The sequence below is a fragment of the Bos grunniens genome, chromosome 11, assembly GCF_055505025.1.
Source record: "Bos grunniens cultivar Pamir isolate PY7600 chromosome 11, Bosgru_T2T1.0, whole genome shotgun sequence".
In the NCBI taxonomy this organism is placed as follows: Eukaryota; Metazoa; Chordata; class Mammalia; order Artiodactyla; family Bovidae; genus Bos; species Bos grunniens.
This window is the reverse complement of record NC_141175.1, coordinates 105,996,169-106,013,321: the sequence shown is the minus strand read 5'-3', so window position 1 is coordinate 106,013,321 and position 17,153 is coordinate 105,996,169. Positions and strand designations below refer to the sequence as shown.

Genomic DNA, 17,153 nt, shown 5'->3' with positions numbered 1-17,153 from the left:
AAAACGTCTGTTTAGTTCTTTGGCCCATTTTTGGATTGGGTCGTTTATTTTTCTGGAATTGAGCTGCAGGAGCTGCTTGTATATTTTTGAGATTAATTCTTTGTCAGTTGCTTCGTTTGCTATTATTTTCTCCCATTCTGAAGGCTGTCTTTTCACCTTGCTTATGGTTTCCTTTGTTCACAACATACTTTTAAACAAACACAAATTTTTAAAATTGCAGGTACAGAGTAAACATGCATAAATTATAAATATAATCTATATATAGGTTATATAATATAATGATTATAATTATATATAGATATATATAGATAGATAATTTAATACATATATAGATACATATCATATATATAATCATTAGGAAGGACCCTGGAAGACTAAATGCCAATTGTTGGATGGCAAGGGTGAGGTAGATGTGGATTTTCACTCTCCATCACTTTATACTCTGTAATTTTTAAAAGATCTAATAAGGGGGAAACAATTACCTTGCAAAAATGCTATGACCCATATACTTTTGGCATACCTGAGTGCGAGCCTTCTCTTAGGGTTCTGTCTTTGTCAGCCTGAAACATAGATTCTTTGACAGAGACATATTATTAAACTCTGTTCTACCTGCACTCACATTCACATTGAATAAAAAGAACAAAATTTTGAAATAAAGATTCAAGAAAGGGAGTAAAAACACGAGGGCACATCTCATAGAAATAAAGTCTTCCAGCCGGACTCCAGGAGAGCCTCACAACGCTTCCCTTTCATGACCGGAATCTTTAGTCAGTATAACTTAAGTAGGGTCACAAGAAGCTGGACGCAGCTGAGCATGTAAGGAGAAGGGGAACTTGAAGCTGGTCACTTCGGGCATTGATGGGAGGGGAGACAGTTCACCTAAATTGGTGGGTTGACAGAGACGATGCACACACACTCAGCAGAGGACGGGGAAGACAAGACCAGACAAAGAGGGCCCTGCTGAAGTGTGAGTGTGTGGCCACTGGGACTCGGAGGAGAAATGAAGAACACCTTCCCTAGTTTACAGGCTCTGCTGTGACTCATCGCTGCCTCCTCAGGTGACAGAATAAGTAGTCTGAGTTTTCTCCATGCTTCCAGGACAATTCTCAACGGTGCCTTCTCTTCCTCTGAAGAGAAAAACCCACTTCCCAAGGAGTAATCAAACCAAGCAGTCTCCACAGGGGAGCTGGCACTTGAGCGAGGCCTCAAGGGACTGGAAGAGTCAGTCTGGTGAGATGAGACCATCACACGGGGGCTGCAGCGTGAGTAATGGCTCAGCAGTAAGGACTCTGAGTCAGGCAGGAAGTCTGGGCAATAATACACCTGTGGGCGGTAACCACCAAGCACTTTCTGCAGGTTGAATGTGGTGCCAAGCACAGCAGAAATGTCACTTCGTCTAAGCCTTGTAAAAACTCTGAGAAGGACGCAGAACTATCCCCATTCAGGGATGGGAAGATGGAGACTCAGAGACTCTGCTACCTTGCCTAAGATCACATAGCCACAAAGTCACTGAATCCCTGGGGATATTTGGACTGAAGTACTGAGCATCTTTTTTTAGATTAAACAAGTTTCTTTTGTTGTTTTTTATAAGTCGTCTGAAGATGAGTGAATGCTGATGTTAGTTTAGTTGCTCAACAATGTCCTTAGGGACCAAGCTCTATAGGTCTATGTTTAGCAACTAGCTGCTCATCCTTGTGCTCGTTGCCTCGTGGTCACAAAGTGGCTGCCACAGCCCCAAGCATCATGCCATATTGAGAGTCTTAAGTACAATGGAAAACATTGGGAGTATGAGCCTGGAGACACTAGAGAGATGCAGAAGGTGCATGACTAAGGTAGACATACTCAGCAGTGCTTCTGCAAGGTTCACCTCGGCCTTTGCATAAGAGATGCTGGAGGAGACGCTGAGAGAAAAATTCCCTCTAGTGTGCTCTATTTTTGTCCAAAGACGCCTTTCATTCTTTGTTGGTAAGCAACCAGTTTGGTAATGGGCAGTTAAATGAAACATCCAGTTTTGTGGGGATCGTGGAAGTTTCAGGGGCTGTCTGTCCTTTCACATCAGACTCCCCTAACTCCTCTCAGGCAGGTGCTCTGAAGCATCTCTAAGTCTTCTGGAATATCCAGCACTCCTCTCTCTCCAATCCTTCAAGCCTTTCTGCTACCAGTTATACTCAGAAAACCAGCCCAGGCCTTCAGTCAACCACAGAAGGAAGCACAAGTCACATCAAAATGAAGAAAATGAGTATTTTTTCAGAATTCTAGTAAAAACCTCCACTGTGGCTGGGTGCCCAAGACATTTCTCCACGAAGATATCAGAGTCATGTCTAAACAGGAAGGACATCTGATGCAGCACTGTCTTCTAAAAGCAAAGCCTGGGAACAACATAAGCGTCCACCAGGAGAGGGTTCAGCCGCAGTGAGTTACTATATAGCGTTTCAAAGACTGAGAGAAGTTTCTATACATTGACTCGGAAAGGTCTCCAGCCAGAATTTCACTTCCTGGGACTTCCCTGATGGGCCAGTGGCTAAGACTCCGAACTCCCAACGCAGGGGGCACACACTCAATCCCTGGTCAGGGAACTAGATCCCACGTGCCACAACTAAGAGTTCCCATGTCACGACTGAGGAAGAGCTCCCCTTCCACGGTGGAGCCACAGCTAAGACCCAGCACAGCCAAAAAATCCCTTTAAATGATTTATTTGTCTGCCAGTGCAGGAGATGCAGGTTTGATTCCTGGGTCAGGAGGATCGCCTGGAGGAGGAAATGGCAACCGACTCCAGTATCCTTGCCTGGGAGATCCCATGGACAGAGGAGCCTGGCAGGCTACAATTCATGGGGTCACAAAGAGTCGGGCATGACTGAGCAACTGAGCATGCACGCACTGAGTGAAAAAGAGGATTCATAGGTGCTATGTAAAGGCAGGGTTGTACCAGAGGAAAGGCCATACTTAAATTCCTCCTCTCCCTTTCAAAAATTCTACTTGATTAAAAAAACAGAGTATAGGCAGAGAGCACACTTCTTACGTTAAGCACATCTAGTGATCTGAAGCTCAGTCACACACAAACATTGACAAAAGTGTCCTTTAATCTCAGATGTATTTCGCAGCAGTGGAAGGATCTCGTTTGGTTGACAAGGTGAGTTCCTTTCAAAGACAAGTCTGGAGCGTGGATAGAAACAAAGCCTGGATGAGATGCTAGACGTGAGAAATGGAGACTGGCCCCTCAGCGCCTCACACTGTGACAGTTATGTATTCAGGCATGAAAACTGGGCCATCATTCTTGCCACGCTAATCAGACAAAGAAATGAGATATGCAAATATTTTTTAAAAGTCGACTCACAACAACATTCTCATCAGGCAAAAAGTTAATGAAGAAAATAGGACCCCACAGAGTCAACCCGGGGCCAGGGCCTATCATTCTGACTGCCTGACCTACAATACCCCTGGGAACAAACGTCAAGTTCAAGTCTAGGGCCTGGGGACAGACAGGACCCAAGGCTCAGAATGGCCTTGGCTCAAAGGTCAGAGGTTGCCCAAGCAAGAGGCAGGGAAGTCGCCAGCGATCCAAGACGCTGCACTTGAGGCCGCAGGTCTAGTGCTCATTCTCCAGTGCAGCCTCAAAATCAAGCCACTGGCGCATCCCTGCTGGTGTCGGGGGTCGGGGTATGGATTACATCCCTGGTCAGAGAACTAAGATCCCGCACGCTGCAGGGAACCTGAGCACGTGTGCTGCAACTACGGAGCCCATGCGCTCTAGAGCCCGAGCTCAGCAGCCAGAAGAGCCACCGCAGTGAGAAACCCATGGCAACCAGAGAGCAGCCCCTGCTCGCTGCTAGAGAGAAGCCCTCGAAGCAGTGACGACCCAGCGCAGCCAAAACTAATAAAAGAAAGAAAGCAAGCAGTCTTTGGCAAGAGGAGTTCAGGGGGGCCCCTCTGGGGTGGGGTGGGCACAATACTGCCCCACTCCCCATGAGCTGTTTGCCTTTGCCAAGCTACTTCACTTCCCAGCCTCTGTCTTCTCATCTATAAAATGGGAATCACCGCAAAGCTGCTGTGCACACTGGGTGAGAGAAGGCACGCTGAGCATCACACAGCTGGCCCACTAGGGGCATTCAGCACATGCCAGTGCCCCTTCCTGGCTCCTGGAGCCCGAGAGCATGAAGATGCTTGTGATGGGCGGGGGAAGTCACAGGGCTGGGCCAGCTCACAGGTATTTTTTGAGGGGCCGCTAACAGAGCAGCAGCTAGTACTGCGTGAAACCCTGCCCTCCAGGAGCTCACAGTCTAAGGGGCAATCGGAGATGAGACGACAGTTAACACCAGGGCTGAGATAAACCAGGTGCTGCACAAGCTCTATACCCAGAAAGGCAGCCACAAGAGCCTGAGGTCTCCTGGAGACCTAAAAGAGCAGGTGAGCAGGAACGGGAGAGCCTGGGAGGGTCGAGGGTGCAGAAACGGTTTGTGTGGACCCGGGAGGTGGCAGCAGGTCAACTGCTGGACACTGAGATCAGTTTCTCTCCCTCAGAAAGAGTTTCCTCAACCCAGCCCCTCTGCAGTCTGGGGCCAGGGCTGCTCTCCAAGCTTGAAACCTATCACACGACCGCCTTTAGAAACATCCTCAGACCTGTGGTCACACACCCGAACGGCACCACCGTCACACCGACAGTGTGTTGTCAGTGTGACTCACCCATGAGCAGTGTGCAAGGGTGAGCTAGGGAGCGAATGAGCGCTGCAGGAGACAAAAACAGAGCCTCTGCCCGGACACACGCGTGCCTGGGCTGCAAGCACGCTGGCGGGGCAGGTCCCAAAGTCACACAACAAAGATCTGGACACACACACAAGAAATGGAGAATGTTCACTGCCGTTGCTTCAAGATGCAGATCAGAGTTCCCGTATCCATAATACAGCTGAAATACCGCATCTGATCTCCACAGAGCTCATTTGGACTGATTTATTCTGCACTAAAGACACCTTCCCTTCACCACGATATTCATCCATCCATCCATCCACCAAGTGCTTAACCAAGTCCAAAGCAGACAAGAGTGACCACGAAGACATAGGTCCTAATCAATCTCTGGAGGCTGACATTCCCAATGACCAGCCTGAAACTTTGAGGACCCTAGACGAGACCTACTTGCCCACTTCACGGCAAACAGAAAGGGAAGAAGTGGAAGCAGTGACAGACTTTATTTCCTTGGCTCCAAAGTCACCGCAGACATGAAATTAAAAGACGCTTGCTCCTTGGAAGGAAAGCTATGACCAACCTAGACAGCATATTAAAAAGCAGAGACATTATTTTGCCAACAAAGGTCCATCTAGTCTGCTGCTGCTGCTAAGTCACTTCAGTCGTGTCCGACTCTGCGTGACCCCACAGACGGCAGCCCACCAGGCTCTTCCGTCCCTGGGATTCTCCAGGCAAGAACACTGGAGTGGGCTGCCATTTCCTTCTCCAATGCATGAAAGTGAAAAGTGAAAGTGAAGTCGCTCAGTCGTGTCCAACCCTCAGTGACCCCATGGACTGCAGCCCACCAGTCTCATCCATCCATGGGATTTTCCAGGCAAGAGTACTGGAGTGGGGTGCCATTGCCTTCTCCATATAGTCTAAGCTAATGCTTTTCCAGTAATCCTGTAAGGATGTGAGATTTGGACCATAAAGAAGGCTGAGCACTGAAGAACTGATGCTTTCAAATTGTGGTGCTGGAGAAGACTCTTGAGAGTCCCTCGGACTGCAAGGAGATCAAACTAGTCAATGCTAAAGGAAATCAACCCTGAATATTTATTAGGACTGATGATGAAGCTGAAGCTTCAATACTTTGGCCATCTGATGCAAAGAGCCAACTCACTAGAAAAGACCCTGATTCTGGGAAGGGAAAAGGAGAAAGGGGCAGCAGAGGATGAGATGGTTAGATGCACCACTGACTCAACGGACAGGAATTTGAGTGAACTCCTGGAGACAGTGAAGGGCAGAGGAGTCCTGCGGCGCATTCAATGGTATTGCAAAGAGCTGGGCATGCTTAGCAACTGACCAACAACAACAAAAAGAAGTGTGAACGTCTTTGGCTTGTTCAATTTCACTGTGGTAGACAGAAACATTCAGAAATCATTCTGTTGGACTGAGCTCAGAGCTGAACACACTCATTGAACATGATACATGATAAACAGACCTTCTCCCCATAAAAGGACATTCAGTATGAAGTCTGGAGCGGCCCATCTCCCCTCCCTGCTCCTGCTCCCAGTGCACAACCGCTCAGAACCACAGTGACACGGGACCATCAGGCAAAGATAGTGGTGCCACTTGACAAAGTCAGGTCCCAGCTCGCAGCAGGGAAGGAAGCCTGAATTCTGGCCCCAGGGCTAACCATTCAGCATCTGCCAAACCCCAGTTTGGGAGGATTCTCCATGTTTTCCAATGTAGACAGTGAATTATTTTGCATCTTGGTCTGGTTTACCAAAGCATATATCACTGTGAGCCAAAGTGGTCCGAAGATGACAGGGAGCACAGTCGAAGCTGAACTCAAAGAACCTCTTGCTTGAGGGTGACTAAGCAACCCAGTGTGAGTCAGGGCTGGACTCCAGCACCAGACTGCTGCAGCGGGAGACCCAGAAAACTCCAGACAAGCTGTCACCTCCTTCTGCATCTCAGTTTTCTCAACCGGAAAATGGGAATCACGACAGTATCCATCTTACAGGACTGCTGTTTCAATTAAAAAAAAAAAAGAAACAATGATGGGCTTCCCTGGTGGCTCAGAGGCCAAGTTTCCACCTGCCAACGCAGGAGACACAGGTTCAATCCCTGGTCAGGGTAAATGCCACATACTGCAGGGACAGCTAAGCCCATGCGCCAAAACTACTGAGCCTGTGCCCTGGAGGCTGGGAGCCGCAACTACCGAGCCCAAACATTCTAGAGCCTGTGCTCGGCAAAAAGAGAATCCCTAGAGAGTGGCCCGCCCAGGCTCTCCACAAGTAGAGAAGAGCCCACTCAGTGATGAAGACCCAGCACAGCCATGTAGATACAGAAATAAAGCAATTGAAAAAAAAGATGTATAAAAGGCTCAGAATGTGTCCTTCGAACAGGGAGGCGCTGGATGGATTCCTCAGCAGGGACGAGGGAATGAGTGACGAAGCATGGAGGGAGGGGAAGGCGCGCAGTCCTTGTGCTACAGGGAGCATCAAGTTTCAGGTGGAAAATCTCCTAAGGACGGCACACCATCCATCCGTCATCCACGCCTGGCCTTCCAGGTGGCACAGACAGCACTCCCCAGAGGCAGACAACAGGGCTTCCGTGGCGAGGTGAAGCTCCCTGCAGCTGCAGCCCGCGCACCCCTTCTGCCTGCCCTAGGTGAACAGGCTGCTGCTGAAACCGAGGCAGGCAAGCCCCTTCCAAGCAGGACCCAGGCCCAGAGCAAGCTGGGATCGCTCTGCACTGACAACACCATCCCTCGTTCCCTCACAGCTCCCACGGCCACGCCCAGGGTTTGAGGAGACTGGGGTTTCCCACAAGGTTGACTCAGCCTCTGATGACTTAGTTGAAGGGAGTCCTGTTCCTTGGAGGCTTCCCTGGTGGCTCAGTGGTAAAGAATCCACCTGCAATGCAGAAGATGCGCGTTGGATCCCTGGGTCAGGAAGATCCCCCAGAGAAGGAAATGGCAACCCACTCCAACATTCTCGCCTAGAAAGTCCCATGGACAGAGGAGCCTGGTGGGCCACAGGCCATGCGGCCGCAAGAGTTGGACACAACTGAGTGACTCAACCACTATACACACCCACAGTTTTACATATATGTTACATATATATACACACACACATATAAATAACAGCAACCGACACTGTAAACAAACACTGTACATCAACTATACTTCAATTTTTAAAAATAAATTTAAAAAAAAGATAACTCCACATCCTAGAGTCTTGATCTTGAGCCCAACAATTATTACCCTGATGAATTCCAATTCTCCTTATATCGACCACTTTGTAAAAAGCAACACTCACAACTGATAGGAAGCTACTGAGAACAAAAAATCCCAGCCAATTCTTGAATAGAAAAGTAAACAAAATGTAAAGGGAAGACGTCTGCAAATCATTATTGGTATTTGTCGCCCTCTGGTGGTCAGCCTCAAGAAGTGTCTACATCAGAAAATCCTGGAAACTGTATTTTACAGATGGTCCCTCTACGGATCATTCAGGCCAAAGCTCTCGTCCCATGGGACTTCCCCAGCATTTGAGCAAGTTCTGCTACTCTGCTCCCCACTCCATGTGTGTATGTGAGCGCGTGTGACGATGCTAAAGAAAGAATAACTCCAACCTGTGTAGAACAAGAGGAGCTTATGATTCTGCTCCCTCGGGACACGTGTAACGCATCTGAAAAGACAGACAGCTGACACGGAGGAGCCCCTGTCTTCATCTCTCCAGTACCACTCTCTGTGTGAAGAGATCGCTGGCCATGCTACTAAAGGGTCGGGACTTCCATGGTCCAGTGGCTAGGACTCCACACTCCCAACGAAGGGGGCCCAGGTTTGATCCCTGGTCAGGGAGCTAGAGGGGCTTCCCAAGTGGCTCAGCAGTAAAGAACTCAACTGCAGTGCAGGAGACTTGGGTTCGATCCCTGGGTTGGGAAGATCCCCTGGAGAAGGAAATGGCAACTCACTCCAGCATTCTTGCCTGGAGAATCCCATGGACAGAGGGCCTGGTGGGCTGCAGTCTGGGGGGTCACAACTGAGCATGCATGCAGGGAGCTAGATACCACGAGCTGCAATTAAGACCCAGAGAAGCCAAATAAATATTTTTTTTAAGTGCCAAGAGAATAAACATCCAGCAACTTCGGTTTACCAGTTCCAACAGAACACACATTTGTGGGTAGCACATATCTTTAAGACATTACTCCAGGGAACCCATCCCCTCCTCTCCATTCCACCCTCTTTATGCCACACTGTTTGATGGGGCAGAGGTCTCACCATGCTCATTATCACAGCGCTTCCACCTCCTTCCAAACATATTCATTTCAGTCCCCCCCGCCCCGACCCTGAAGCTCTTAGACTCACACGGCCCTACAGAGATGCCCCTTATTCGAGCCTACTGCTGGAAGAGAGCTGTATGCTTCTGGCCTCTCCTGACACACCCCTGCCTGGGGAGGTTTTTCTAATATGTGATGTCCATTCAGTGAGTGGCTGCTTTTCTCGAGAATATTCCACAGCTCCCACTAACTACTAAATCGTAGAGGAACTGATCATCACTGCGTTCAGAGTCTTTGTAGTAGAATGGGTGAGTTGGCAGATGATGGATGAGCGGATGTTCGTGCGTGCTAAGTCACTTCAGTCATGTCCGACTCTTTATGACCCCGTGGACTGAAGCCCACCAGTCTCCTCTGTCCATGGGATTCTCCAGGTAAGAACGGTGGAGTGGCTTTCCATGCCCTCCTCTAGGGCATCTTCCCGACCCAGGGACTAAACTTGCGTCTCATGTCTCCTGCGTTGGCAGGTGGGTTCTTTACCACCAGCACCACCTTTCTTCCTTCCATTTCCCCCTCTCCCTTCCTTCCACCCATGCGTGTGCTCATACATACACCTATCCACCAACACACTCACACATTCGCCTGTCCATTCAGCTGTCTGTCTATTCATTCATCCACCCACCCACTCATCCATCCCTCCATCCATCCCTCCTCCCACCCACCCACTTATTTACCTCCCACCTTTTCACTCATCTGGGCTTTCCAGGAGGTGGAATTAAACAGACAAAAATCTGATAGCTTCATAGTGGTAAGTGTAAGTGTTAGTCACTCAGTTGTGTCTGACTCTTTGTAACCCCATGAACTATAGCCCACCAGTTTCCTCTGTCCATGGCGATTCTCCAGCAAGAATACTCCAGCCACACCCTCCCCCAGGGGATTTTCCTGACCCAGGGATTGAACCCAGGTCTCCTGCATTGCAGGTGGATTCTTTACCATCTGAGTAGTAGCCACAGAAATTAAAATTATGAATATAAGAGGACTGAGTGAGCTTCACCAGAGGAAAGGGAGTCACAACATCTGGTTCGAGGTCAACAGAGCAGATAGGATGTTAGTTACACCCTGAAACCAGCTCCCCAGCCCTGGCCCGTGACTGAGGCACACAAGCATGGCACTACAGGGCTGGATGCAGGAACCAGACACTGGGGAAGAGAACCCCGATGTCATTTCTGGGGAGGGCTTCCGTGGTAGCTCAGCTGCTAAGGAATCCACCTGCAATGCAGAAGACCCCAGTTCGATTCCTGGGTTGGAAAGATAACCTGGAGAAGGATAGGCTACCCATTCCAGTATTCTTGGGTTTCCCTGGTGGCTCAGATGGTAAAGAATCTGCCTGCAATGTGGGAGACCTGGCTTCAATCCCTGGGTTGGGAAGATTCCCCTGGAGGAGGGCATGGCAACTCACTCTGGTATTCTTCCCTGGAGTATCCCCATGGACAGAGGAGCCTGGCATGCTGCAGTCCATGGGGTCACAGAGAGTTGGACATGACTAAGCGACTGAGCACAGACATAGAGAACACCCCAAGACAAGACCAGAGAGCAGCAGGAGCCCAAAGCCTGCTCTGCTTCGTGTTCACCCAAGCGACGGCACCACCTCACCCTCTTAGACCAACAGCCGCCTCCGTCTCAGGAGACTCAGCTGCCCCCAGCCTCCTCCTCTTTGCTGTTCCAATGTCCCATGAACCATCAGAAGGTCTTGGAAAGGTGGTTCGAGGACACAAGGTCCCAAACTCCCGTCAGTAGAGGAGAGAGGGACTCTTGAAAAGGCTTCCCTGGTGGCCCCGTGATAAGACGAGAAGGAGACCGTGCAGGAGATGCACGTTCAACCCCAGGGTCAGGAAGATGCCCTGGAGAAGGAAACAGCAACCCACTCCAGTGTTCCTGCTTGGGAAACCCCATGGACAGAGGAGCCTGGCGGGCTACTGCTTGGGAAACCCCATGGACAGAGGAGCCTGGTGGGCTACAGTCCATGAGGTTGCAAAAAGTTGGACATGACTAGCAGATTAAACAACAACTCCCTGAATAAGAACCACCAAAATCAAAGGCAGCATAGTGAATGCCCACCTCAGACAGATTCCTTTACCTCCTCAGTTTCCCCATATGTAAAATGAGGAGATGGATGGAGCCCTCTCAGAGTTGTTTGAGGAGAAATGAGTTAATACCTGTGAAGCATGTATCATGGGCATGGCTTATAGTCAGCAAGGGGTTGGTGTCATGGGCATGGCTTATAGTCAGCAGGGGGGGGGGGGGCATTGCTTTTTATTTATTTGGCTGTGCCAGGTCCTAGCTATGGCACGTGGGATCTTTGATCTTCGTTGTAGCATGCAAACTGTTAGTCGTATGGGATCTAGTCCCCCGACCAGAGATCAAACCCAGCCCCCTACACTGGGAGCTCGGAGACCTAGCCACTGGACCACCAGAGAAGCCCCAAACCCGTCTGTTCTGGGCAGCCATTCTCCAAGTGCGGTTCTGGACCAGTAACCGCAGCATCGCCTGGGGCCTTGGAGGAAACGCAGATTCTCTGGCCCCATGCCGGTGCTCTGCACCAGGAGCCCTGAGGGTGGGCCCCAGCTGCGGAGTAACACCTACTTAAAGGATGAGGGAGACTCTTAAAGTGGGGACCAGCTTTTCTTATGCTAAAATATTGTTGTTGTTGCCAGGTCTGACTCTTCACAACCCCACAGACTGCAGCACAACAGGCTTCCCTGTCCCTCTCCCAGAGTTTGCCCAAGTTCATGCCCCTTGCATCGGAGATGCCATCCAACCATCTCGTCCTAAAATGCTAAAATATTACTTTCCTGCAAAATCAACCCAAAACTCTGAGCTCGGTCTCATGTGTGTTTCTGACTCCTCCTCTGCCTCCCAACTCACAGTGACTCTCCCTAGATCCCTTCCTCCTTCAGAAAAGGCTCCCCAGCATCCCCCTCTACTTCAGCTGCAGAATTCGATCAATGCGCCCTCCCCAATCCCTGCCAAATGTCTTAGCTTCCTTTCCTCTAGTCCCTGCTAATAATTTAATCGGACATGGCATCTGCGGGCACAAATGACAGCAAGGCTATTACAGCAAGTCTTTAAGAGAAAACCTGAAAGGACTGAGAAATGTGACGAAAATGAGAGGCAACCATGGCAGCGGGGAAAAAAGACATCTGGGCAGAGTTTTAAAGCAGCAGGCGCGCCCGGCCTTGAGCAAACAGGGAGCTGCGGTGACAGTTTTCTAACACAGGCAGAACGAGCGTCAGAGAAAGTGATCCATGCTCTGCTCATCAGCAAGCGCGGGGCAAGCAGGACCATCTGAGGTTTCCCGAGACAGCATCTGTCCCGTGGTTGAGCCGTGAGAGAAGAGGAGCTGCCAAGAGAGGCAAGGTCATTCTCATCCAAGAGGCTCACGATGAGATCACAATGGCCCGGGTCCGTCAGGGACAACACCCCGGCAGCATCTGGACCCCTCGGGTCTGAGCCCGTCCAGCTCTGCAGCGGGCCTCTGCTCACCGGGAAAACCTGCCTCCCGCACAGAGCAAGTGCTGGCTCATCACCGCTGTGTCACATCACTGCGCACACGTCCTCACTCAGGCTGCACTGTGACCAGAAGGCCAATTTTACGGATGAAGAAACTGAGGCCTAAAGAAGGCTACCAGGACTTCCCTGGTGGATCAGGGGTTAGGAATCCACCTGCCAATGCAAGAGACTCAGGTTTGGTCCCTGGTCTGGGAAGATCCCACATGCCACGGAGCAATTAAGCCCGTGCCCCACCACTCCGTGGCATGTGAGATCTTCCCAGCCAGCGCTCTGGAGCCAAGGAGCCTACTCAGGCAACTACTAAGCCCAAGTGCTGCAACGACTGACGCCTGCTTGCCTAGAGCCGATGCTCAGAAACAAGAGAAGCCACCGCAGTGAAAATCCCTCACACTGCAACTAGAGAAAGCCTATATGCAGCAACAAAGACCCAGTGCAGTCAAAAAATAATAAATACATCAAAATTAATTTTAAAAAAAGTTTAAGTTGATTCTCTCCCAAAAGTACCCACTCCAGTGCCCCATCTCCACCACCCTATGCCAGCCACCCTGGGAGTCCACCAGTGGCCCCTGGCAGTACAGACATCCTTCCCATGGCATCACCCACTCCAGCACAGGGCTTCCAGAGTACCTTTACAGCCACGAACCAGTGTGTGGCTTTAATATTCAGCAGCACGCCCGTCCGAGGGGCCCAGAGGCTACTGCGATCCAAGGAGCCCTCGTGCAGCCACAGCGGCCATCACAGCACCAGGGAACCCTGAGCAGATTTCTTTCCCGTCTGCTCTACAGAGCAATTCTAGGTGCGTCTGCTTTCTCAGCTTTTGCCTTCTGGAGTCTGAGAGATGGCTGAAACGGTGTCTATCCCAGACGCAGGAGAAGTATTTATTTTATTTATTTGTATCTGACAGCCCTGGCTCTTTGTTGCTATGTGCAGGCTTTCTCTAGCTGCAGGGACTGGCGGCTCCTCTCCAGCTGTGGTGCGAAAGCCTCTCCCTGCAGAGGCTTCTCTCGGTGCAGGGCACAGGCTCCAGGCACAGGGGCTTCAGCAGCCGTGGCTCCCGGGCTCTAGAGCACAGGCTCGATCGTTGTGGCACCGGGCTTAGTAGCCTCGAGGCATGTGGGATCTTTCCGGACCAGGGATCCAATTCATGTCTCCTGCACGGGCAGGTTGGTTCTTCACCGCTGGACCCCCAGGAGAAGTACCGGCTTGGCCAAAGGGTCTCTCAGGTTTCTGTGTAACATCGCACATATGAGCTCTTGGCCAGCCCAGTATTTCCCTCTGCGCTTTGCTGCTGGATCAGCGCCTTGGAGTCACTCCTGGGCCCACATCCTGAGGTTCTCCTGGAGCCTCACCCACTCAGTTGGTTTGGCTGAGACCCGCCGGGCCACTCCAGACCTGGGTCTTCAGAACTGAACACGCACCTCACCCACTTTACAGAGCCAGCGCGAATAAGCACAGAAGCAGCACCCACAAGCAGGCCGGCAGTCACCAGCTCAGGACTGAGTATCACAGCTGCGCCCACGGTGGGGAAGAGCGCCATGGAGGCGGAGCGCAGCCAGGCGGGCTTGTGAGCCGCACAGACCCGGCAGAGGGAGGGAGGGAAGGCTTTCCTGCTATTCCTGATGCCAGGCCTGGGGTCAAGTGAACGGAACTTATCCCTTCTCAGTGGAGAAGCCGGGTGCCAGCCACACATGGATGTTTGCTGGTATCTCAATGTTCCGTGCAGCTTCCCCCTGCTCCGTGGAGCCTAAGAGGGGAAAGAAATGGGAAGGAACCAGAGGGCAGGCAGTGCTGCACTCTGAAGAGGAGGCAGCTTGCAGAGCACTCTCTCCCGGCTGCTGTTTCCAAGTCAGAGTATAGCAGGGGTGGGGAAAGGGGGGTACGACTGGCTCCTGGAGGTCTGACCCCATGGTCCTGCCTGTGACGGTGACAGTCACATGCCAAGCAGACGTGCGCGCATCAACACTCCCCGATGGACTCAGCCAAGACACGCAGGCTGTTACCCACTAGTCAGCTCTTAGCTGCTTTTCCAGAAGATGTGCTCCTTCCGAAGGACCTGTTCTCCAGGGGCCCACCTTTAGTGGCCTTGTTGCTGTAAGGACCAGGCTCCACCCACCGTAATCCACAGCACACATGTGGATGTAGAGGGATGGTGAGAAGGCTGCAGAAAGTTCTCTGTGTAGAGCTAACTGACACTGGCATTTAACCAGCAACCCAAGCCACCTTGTGCCCACTGTGGTTCAAGAAGCTCAGTTCCTGAGATTGTTACCCAGCTCTGGACACGTGGAAACCAAAATTTGAGGGAAACTAGTCAGTTACCTTCATGGAGCCCATAGCTTGGAAAGTCACAGCGAGTCTGGAAGGGGTCAGCGCCGCCAGCATCGCATTGAATCTCGCACTCTTGTCCTTAATGGGGGAGTGGTACTGCCCATCTGGAGCCACAGAACCGAACCTGCGGTTTCAGGGAGTGGAAGGAGAGGTGGGGTGAGCGTAGGAGGAGGACATCGAGCCTGGAAATGAAGGCAGGTGGCTCCCACAGGCACACGCAGGGAAGTCACGCAGGGCTCCCCATCCTGCAACCTCCCTCCCAAGACAGCAGCGTGAGGGGCAGGACAAGCGCCCCCCCAGGAGACGCTGAGAGAGGCTGAGTCATGGAAAGTAAGAGCCGATATCCTGCCACTACCATCTGCGGCTCAGTGGTGCCCCAGACAGAGAGAGGCATGAGGACTGCCATCATTAACCCAACTCTGGAGCCTGGCAGTCCATCCACAATACACCATAAACTTCATCCTTTTAAACTGCTCAACGGTCTTTAGTATATTCACAAAGCTGTACAACCATGACTACTATTCGGTTCCTAAACACCTCATCGCCCCAAAAGAAACCCCGTGCCATCAGCACTCACATCCCAGATTCCCTACCCTTTAGGGCCTGGCGGCTATTCACCTATTCTCTAACTCTCGGGATCTGTCAATTCTGGACGTTTCACGTAAGCAGCGTCACACAACGTGTGCTCTTTGTGTCTGGCTTCTTTCACCTGACACACTTTTCTCAAGGTTCGCACGTGTCTTCACATGGATCGGTGGTTGTTGTTCAGTCACCAGCTGAGCAACAGATCTGTGTCTGACTCTGTGCCCCATGGACCGCAGCCTCCAGGCCTCTCTCTCCCTCCCCATCTCCCGCAGTTTGCCCAAGTATCAGTGCTTCATTCCTTTTAAGGCCAAATGATATTCCATTGTACGGGTATACCTTAGGTTGCTTATCCATTCATCAGTTGATGGATATTTCTGTTGTTGCCACTCTTTGGGCTGTTATGAATAACTGTTATGAACATCCGTATACAAGTTTTTTTGTGGATATATTTTCAGTTCTCTTGTGGACAATGTTTTCATACAGACCAAGCAGTAGAATTGGTAAGTGCCATGAAGACGTTAACTTTTGAAATCGTACTTATTTATTTATTTTTGGCTGCACTGGGTCTTCACCGCTACACGCAGGTTTCCTCTAGTTGCGACAGGCAGGGCTCCTCTCTGGCTGTGGCACACAGGCTTCTCACTGCAGTGGCTTCTCCTGTTGCAGAGCACAGGGTCGAGAGTGAGGGCTCAGCAGTTGTGGCACATGGGCTCCGTTGCCCCGTGGCATGTGGGATCTTCCCGGACCAAGGATCGAACCCGTGTCCCCTGAATTGGCAGGCGGATTCTTTACCACTGGGCTACCGGGAAGTCTGACTTTAAACTTTTGAAGAGCTGACAAGCTCTTTTCCGAATTGACAACACCGGTTTACATCCCCACCAGCAATAGATGAGGGCTCGAATTTCTCTAAATCTTTGCCAACACTTGTTATCATCTGTCTCTTTTATTATAGCCATGAAGTGAGTACAAAATGGTACTTCGCTGTGGTTTTTTAACTGGCATTTCCTTGCTGACACTGATGTTGAACATCGTTACATGTACTCTTAGCCATCTTCTGTATCTTCTTTGGGTAAATGTCCATTCCTATTTCTGCCCATTTTCTAGTTGGGTCATTTGTCTTTTTATAGTTGAGCTGTAATGTGGTTCCTTTTATAGTCTGGATATTAGGTTCTTATACATGATTCACAAATCTTCTCTGCCACTCTGTGGATGTCTTTTCACTCTCTTCATAGCGTCCTTTGCTGCACAAGGTTTTCAAATTTGGATGAAGTCCAGGGTATCTATTTTTGCTTTGGTTCTTTGTGCTCTTGCTGTCAAATCTCATAAATCATTGCCTAAACAAGGTCACAAAGATTTACACCTATGTTTTCTCTTATGAGTTTTATGGGTTTAGCTCTTATATTTAGAGCTGTGATCCACCTTCTGTTAATTTTTGTACATCGTATGCAATAAAGGTCCAAGTTCATGTATTTGCATATGGATATCCAGTTGTTCCAGCACTATTTGTTGAGAAGACCTTTCTTTCCCCATTAAATTATCTTGTCACCCTTGCTAAATATCAACTGACTATAAACACTAGAATTTCTCTCTAGATCCTCTATTCTGTTCCATTCTCCATCCATCTAGCCTTATACCAGCACCACAGTGACCTGACAACTTTAGGTTTGTAGTAATTTTTCAAATCAGGAATGGGAGTCCTCCTGCTCTGTTTTCCATTATCCAGATTATTTTGG

The 17,153-nt window shown here is 50.2% G+C and overlaps 1 protein-coding gene across 4 annotated transcripts in view; it reads right to left on the bottom strand.

The window, feature by feature from the left end:
- ACOXL (acyl-CoA oxidase like) overlaps nucleotides 1–17,153 on the bottom strand; it is a 328,413-nt gene that overhangs the window by 246,697 nt on the left and 64,563 nt on the right. For all 4 annotated transcript variants that reach the window (XM_086328295.1, XM_086328296.1, XM_086328297.1 and 1 more), the window contains exon 9: nucleotides 14,827–14,959. In XM_086328295.1, the coding sequence (XP_086184421.1) occupies nucleotides 14,827–14,959 (133 nt within the window). The remainder of the gene's footprint in view (nucleotides 1–14,826; nucleotides 14,960–17,153) is intronic.